This window comes from Teleopsis dalmanni, chromosome 2 (genome assembly GCF_002237135.1).
Source record: "Teleopsis dalmanni isolate 2A chromosome 2, ASM223713v2, whole genome shotgun sequence".
NCBI classification, from domain to species: Eukaryota; Metazoa; Arthropoda; class Insecta; order Diptera; family Diopsidae; genus Teleopsis; species Teleopsis dalmanni.
Window position 1 is genome coordinate 6,914,818 of NC_051847.1, and position 7,837 is coordinate 6,922,654.

Consider the following 7,837-nt stretch of genomic DNA (forward strand, 5'->3'; position numbering starts at 1 on the left):
CCAATTATCATCACTTTGTTTTAATTAAAATTGTTTTTTATTATCTATTATCTTCTTTCTATATTATATTTTATTTATTTACAAATACTTTGTTTCATTTTCATGTGTCTATTTTTATTATTTTAGACATATATTGATCAAAGTTAAATCAGTAATTTATTATACTAGTGGAAACTATCGATTGTACTATTGAAAACATTTTACCAAAGAACTATATTTGTATATTTGTAATGTATAGCTGTTATACATTAGTGTATGAAATTTATGTCTTTAATAGTGACATTGTTTACTAACCTGGTAGATGAAATAATTGAGAATATATTTTCGCGAATGGATTTGAAAGTAAGACAATTAATAAATGTCCATCTATGGATGGTCGGCTATTACAAAAGATCGCCAAGTGAAAGGTGCTCATGAGACTGTTTTATATATCCATTACGTAATGAATTTTTGATGAGTGCATGATTGCATGTAAATTTGTTTTTATCTACGGGTATTTATGGACTTGTAGCGATGGTTGTTAATAATATAATTGTTAAAAACTGTTAATGTGTCTTTTTTCTGGGATAAATCAGGTAGAAGGAATATGAGAGAATGAACAACGGCAAATGGGTTGCTAAGTTCATTTTGAAATCAATACAATTTATAACAATCTACAAAATTTTCATTCAATACAAATGATCACATTTTGTTTATATTGATGCATATATAAAAATTATATACGCCTATACATTACTTAATCAAATGCAAATTTTAAAAGCAATGTTTATGCTTCTTTTCATATAAATATAAAAAAATTTCGATGATACATTAGTAGGCGATCTATCTTACGGGGGTGTATAAAAGCTCTAATCTTACTATATATCCTATACCTATACCTATATTTAAAACTTATACTTCTGTAATAATGTGTGTACTTTACGACATTGTATGATTTGACCCCACGTTCGATTTTGAGCTTCGGACTAGTTTGATGTCGGGGTGCAAAACGGTGCAATAGAGAAAAATGAAATATAAAAACATTGATTTAGATAATGTGAAGATTGTGTATTTAGTTTCGCCTATTTTTAAGTTTCTACGTTTTCTAAAATAAATATTGCGGCTTTGCAATACTTAAGCGTGCTTTATATAATTTTCTATGAAAAAACTTGTATTCTCTACGTTTACACTCCAAATTCTCACTGTTTGGCAAATGTCATTCAGATTGAGATTTAGAAGTGCAATGGAGGCATCTGTCAATGGGTATTTCAAGCGATATAACGTATACTCACCTTCTTGAATACTAATTTGATTGTATTACCGAATGGATGTGTGTCTTGATACGTAGTCAATATAATGATTGGTGAGAAAAATATTAAGATGCAAAATAAGATGCGATAGTTCAAACTTAATTCAAACTTTCATTTTCGTCGATTACGGTATCTTTGAAGTTAATTGAAAACATTTTACTATCCAGCATATCATGAATTTTATTAGTTAATTGTATCAACATCAGCATATTTGGTAACAAATATAATCAATGATCTTTTGAATGATCTTTTTCTGTTTTTTGGATTGAGTGTGATATCAAAAATTATTTGGATATTTCAGTGCCTGCCTAGAAGAGTGGATATGCATTGAGTCCCGTAGGAAAGTCATTTGAAATTTGCACTCTTTTATTTGTGGTCAATTTAAATTTCTACACTCTGTATCATTTTAAAGTTAATTTTAAACATACACTTATTTTGACTGCATATTTTAACTGGGGCACAACTCGTAATGTTTGTCTGAATTCGCCTAGGAGGAATATCAAAGCACCACAAAACAGTCTGTCGTTTCTTGATATGGCGTCCAGAACTTTCAAGAACTTAAGCAATAACGGTATATTGTTTAATGTTATACATTACATTTTCATTAGTATGAATGCTTGAAGGCAATTTCAATAATTCGGTATCTTTGTTTGTAAATCAGAATATTCTTGTGTAGTTCTTAAAGAATATTTTCGTAAATCGCAATAAACACTGTATATCTATTTGGCACCTGTTTGGTGATAGATGAATAGTGCATAAATCTTATCCTCAAGGCTTTAAGTTTGAGTTATGTACACTGTACAGGGTTTGGCAACCGTCATATAGAATCAGTCACCAGCGATGCACGTAATGAAGCCTCTGATATGGCAATCGAGTGTTGACGATGATTAAGAATCATGCTTAACTTATATGGGTCATTCTTTACAAACCGTAAACGGATAAACGGATTTTGGCAAAAAATGATCTCATGATCTCCGATTTGGCTGAAATTTTTTTATGAGCTCCTTTTATAATATAAAAAGAAAAAGATTAGATGAAAACAAAAATACATGTAAACGTAATGATGATGGGGAAAAAACAGCTCTTTCTGAACATTCTCATTCTAGTGGATATTATTTAAACTTTGATGAAGTAATAACGCTTGAAATCGAAAATAATTATCAAAAAAGATTAATGAGTGAAGTTATTTACATCATATTAAATAATGGTAAACTACAAGAGAGACACCGATAATTTTAGCACATTTTACTCTAATTAACTGGATAAATACCAGTTGATCAGAGATAAGAGATAAAAACCAATAAAACTTAGCCGTTTGGTTTATATTTACTGAAAAATATGAAGAGAAAAAAGAGAACGTTCTGATTTTTGGCCCAATATCATCATATTGTTTTAGTTTTCTTAGTTTTGTTATATATGTCCAAAAAATTAGTTTTAATTTGTGATTTTTAATTTTTCTATTTTAAGTGGTTAATTGTATTTTTATTGTTAATTACGATAGTTGAACACCAAATGAATGCATTTTAAAGAATCAGGTATTTATATATCAATGTGTTGACGAAGCACAGATAAAGTTCTTGAATAAAGAACAAAATATTTGCGAATATCTTTAACTAAATGCGTCTCATTGTTCGTGTCTTATAGCTGATAAAAATCTAAACAACAAAAAAAACGAGTAGTATTTTTGACCGCTGTAGGTAATATAAAAATGATGTCTGTTAAATTACAAGAATTCAACATTCAACAGAGGAACCTATACCTACTTTCAACAGACCCGTCAAATACTTGTAATCATATGTAAATTTTATTATTATCATATTATTATACATTCAAATTATGGTATATGTACTTTGAGTCTAACAATTATTATAAGAACTTAATCACATAATTGAGCAACATAAAAAACTTGTTTAATTATCGACAAGTAATTTTTCTTTAAAAACTAAGAAAATACGAAACAATATAAGTCTATTGGATTGCTGATTTGCAGTCAATCCCGCAATCTGTGTGAAATAGTACTGTCAACATGGAGTTAATAAGAATCCTTGCATACTTTATTTTCGGAAGTTTCCTGCTCATATACTTGGCATTGAAGAGAAACAATTCCTATTTTAGTAAACGTGGTATATTGCATGATAAACCAGAACTCTTTTACGGCAATGTCAAGGAGTTTACGCGATCCAAAACATTATATCAAATTATTCGTGAATATTATATGAAATATAAAGGAACTGGGAGATTCGTTGGAATATATTTATATATGCGAAAAGCGATGATGTTATTAGATCTTGATTTAATTCAAGACATATGCGTTAAGGATTTTGAAAATTTTACTGATCACGGTTATTACTGCAATGAAAAAGATGATCCAGTTTCCGCAAACTTATTAAATTTGGATGGTGTACGGTGGAAAAGAATGCGAGCGAAATTAACTCCAGCTTTTACATCTAGAAAAATTAAATTCATGCTTACTTCAGTAGTCGACATTGCAAATCAGTTAGTTAATGTTTTGGAAGAAACGTTAAGTTCAACGAATATGGATGATGGGGTTCATTGTGATGATCTTATGGTACGGTACACAACTGATGTTACTGGAAGTGTTGCATTCGGTTTAAAATGTAATAGTTTAAGAAACCCGAATTGTGAATTTATAGCAATCACTAAAAAGCTTTGCTATTATAGGTACAGTATGCCTATTGTGGCATTAATGACTTTATTTCCAAATTTGTTTCGAAAGCTAAAATTTAAATATATAATTGAAGAAGTTTCTCAATTCTTTTTACGTGTTGTTCGTGAAACTGTGGAATTTCGAGATCGAACTGGTGAACAACGAAAAGATTTTCTTAACATTCTCATGGAGTTAAGAAAACCTAATACTGTAGATAATTTGACAATCGATGAGATAGCTGCACAAGCATATGTATTCTTTGTAGCAGGTTATGAAACAAGTGCTAGTGCACTTAGTTTTTGCTTATATGAATTGGCATTAAATCAAGACATACAGGATAAAGCCAGAAGAGAAATAACTGAAACCATTGCTCGGCATGATGGAAAGCTAACTTATGAAACAGTAAAGGAAATGAAATATCTACTTCAAGTTATGCATGGTAAGTTGATAAGAATAACGAATACAATGATCAAAATATTCTAACAAAATATCTTTCTTCCATTTGCTATAAGAAACTATGCGTATGTATTCAATAGTGCCGTTTCTTTCCCGCAAAACCGCAGAAGACTATATTGTTTCTAATACAAATCATGTTATTGAAAAAGGAACTACTGTAATTATACCAATGGATGCCATACACCATGATCCAGATAAATATTCAAATCCTGAACAATTTGATCCAGAACGATTTACGAAGACAGAAGTCGAAAATCGTCATCCAATGGCATGGTTGGGGTTTGGCAGAGGAGGTCGAGCATGTATTGGTTCTAGAGTTGGTGAATTTCAGGTCTTGATTGGATTATCTTCATTACTTAAAAATTTTCGATTTTCACCCTCACAGAAGACCCAGATACCAATGAAGTTTAATATGTACAAAGTGTTTCGAGGTCCTGAAAAGGGAGTTTATTTGAAAGTAGAGAAATTATGAAAGATGATTTGAATAAAATTCGTTGGGCCAAACTACAATAGGTAAAGTAGATTAAATTGGGAATGGAAAAGTGTTTGAAAATAATTTTAACACTTCATCAAGTAATAAATATTTTAATAATTTTTAAATGTAATTAATTGTTGATTGCTTTGTATAATGAAGAATTTAAAAATTATTTAAAGTGACTAAATGGAATACATACTTCAATTAAAGAATAGTGATTTAGAACAATAAAATTGTTATTATTTAATTAGATAAATTTTTGGCTTAGCATAAAGCTGTTATAATACTTGGAAATATCGAATATCCGTATTCCTTATCAATGGTCGAAACGCTTGTGTGGTAATTCAGAAATCGAATTAATTGTGTTGTCGACAAAAGCTAAAAGCATATCGGACAGTAAGAATGCGCAATGGAAAATTTTACTTTTCAGCATATCATGAATTTATTTATTAATTGTATCAACATCAGCATATTTGGTAACAAATATAATCAATGATAATCTGAAAAACATTGGTAATGTTTTTTGGATTGAGTGTGATATAAAAAATTATTTGAATATTTTAGTGCCTAGCTAGAAGAGTTGATATGCATTACTCCCTTGCCAATTTCGAGTAATTGAATTTAAAATTGAGTCCTGCAAGAAAGACATTTAAAATTTGCACTGAATTTGTCTTTATCCTGCTTAGCCATAGGAAATCCCAAGAACAATCGTATGGTATCATGTGATACCATATGTAAAATTAGCAGTTTAATAAGCGAACGTTCGACGTCAAACTTTTATATAAAATGCAATATATTAATATTTAATAATATTAATTTTTAATTTTTAAATAAAATTTGTACAATTTTATATAATACTGTTTAGATTTGCACTTTAAATTTTAAAAAAATAAATTCTGTTTCAAGTTTTACCTTTAATTTGATATATCACGCAGTACTATGGTAACTTCAAAAATAAAGTTACGGGGCCATATGTAGGGTGATGTTTTGAGAAAAGTCAAAATAACAGTTTTTTGCAAATAACTCGAAAACAGTACACAGGAAAAAAAATCGTTGTGATTTTCGAGTTCCGTATAGGAAATATAAGTCTCGTCTTTGGAAATTTTTGGCTGTAAACTAGTGTTATTATACAAATGTATCCAGTCATTTGTTGTAAGTGTAGTGTTGGCGCTGCTTTGCTACTATCGGAAAGGAATCTGCACAAAATGACTTAGCGGTCAATGAGGATAAACCGAAGTATATGTTAGCTACTAGTAGACATGTGTGTCGTGCTAGTGAATTGCGAAGATCTTTTTGAAGCTGTTGAGCACTTTATCCATCGTGAAAGCGCCTAGATATCGATCCAATGATGTGACTCTGTAGATCAGATGATGAATTACTATTGTTAATAGGTGCTACTATGGGCACCTGTAAAGTTCTCTCTCGACTGACTAAGCTTATGCTCTATAGGTCACCCATCTTACTTCTGCTTTTGAATGATGCCGAAAAGAATAAACTATTGCAGAAGGATGAAAAAGCATTGGGAGTTCTCAAGAGAAAATTCTTCGCAATATCCTTATCACGATATCGATATCGTTCAGAGACAATAGGTCAGGTTTCGGTGACCTGGACATGTCGTGAGAATTGATGAAGATGCTCTACCGAAAACTAGTGAATGAAGCGGAAGTTAGAGGAAGAAAGCATAAAGGTAGACGGTGTCTTCGGGGCATTAAGCAGTAACTACGCTTGATGTTCGAAATAGAAGTTAGGCTGCAGAGTCGCGTGTTCAGGAATGCTGCGTAACGCCAAAATCCGGTAATGAGTTGAGGTGGTCAATTAAGTCAGTACATAAGTTTCTTTATTTTATGATAAATTTGTTTATTTTTTTATTAAATTTGTTGTAAATTTTTGTATGTGTTGAAAGGGTACAGTAAAGAAGATTTTCCTTAACGCAACCAAATCTATCTATCTATATATCTATACATATATAAAATCGTTTGTTCGTCTGTTCGTTACTCAATAACTTTTTAATGACTTAACTAATCTCTCAGATCATACTCTCAGATCATATTTATATAGTTTTTCGGCGTAACATAGGCTATTAAAACATTCGATATTAGTTATAATTTTAACTTAAATAATAAATTTAATAATTTCCGTTTCAAACTGTTCGACAGTTTGAATGATACTGATTTTCTTTTTGTTTATTTTTGTGTTTTTGTGTATATTGTTCGAACTTTTGCGAAGTAGCAGAAATGACATAAAATAGAAATTCTAAATGTTAATTGAAATAAACATGAAAATTGTTGAAAATATTTTTTTTTAATAAATGCATTTATGTTATATAATAATGTTTAATTTAAATGAAATTATAAATTTTAATATGTATTTGAAAGAAATAATATCTCATGATATATAATTTTACCAATTTATTATTATATATTTATTTAAAATGAAGCATTTAGAAGCCTGCAAATAAATTAATTGCATTAAATTGCATCTTATTAGTTTGTAATTTAATTTTGCATACTTAAATTAAAACGGTTTAGAAAATTGCTGTTATATTTTTATACAAAGCAATTTAATTCCATTTAACATTTATACATTTAATTGTATAAGAATTTCACGAATCTTTTTTATTTCATTTTTATATTATTTATTTGTTTTAAATTATTATTACATAATTTAAATTGTAAATGTAAATTTTGAATTGAAATTTATTCAAATTAATTTGTCAAGTTATTATATTGCATGGCAACCATGGAAACCGTGCCAAATACATCATGTAACGGGAATTTGTGCGAATGTCGTATTCTATCCCAGGTTTGAAATGCTGTGGCTATATTCAAGCAATTATTTTTGACTACGAAAATAAAATAAGCAAAATGCAAATGCAGCAACAAAATGCCGTCAATGCTGGTCGCTATGAACAACAAATGATAAATTTGAACCATGCATTGATCGAGAAAC

General features: G+C 29.6%; 1 protein-coding gene across 1 annotated transcript; it reads left to right on the forward strand.

The window, feature by feature from the left end:
* The first annotated feature begins 3,304 nt into the window (after window positions 1–3,304).
* Window positions 3,305–4,975, forward strand: LOC119683700 (probable cytochrome P450 6a13). The gene is made up of 2 exons (XM_038097506.1): window positions 3,305–4,396; window positions 4,470–4,975. Exons 1-2 carry the CDS (start codon window positions 3,316–3,318, stop codon window positions 4,883–4,885), a joined length of 1,497 nt encoding a protein of 498 aa, XP_037953434.1. The 5' UTR covers window positions 3,305–3,315; the 3' UTR covers window positions 4,886–4,975.
* The last annotated feature ends 2,862 nt before the right edge of the window (window positions 4,976–7,837 follow it).

Excerpts from the sequence above, each read along its gene's own strand:
- LOC119683700 (XM_038097506.1), top strand. The coding sequence starts at position 3,316 with ATGGAGTTAATAAGAATCCTTGCATACTTTATTTTCGGAAGTTTCCTG. Across the intron at positions 4,397-4,469 it reads TCTACTTCAAGTTATGCATG|AAACTATGCGTATGTATTCA; the intron begins GTAAGTTGATAA and ends ATTTGCTATAAG.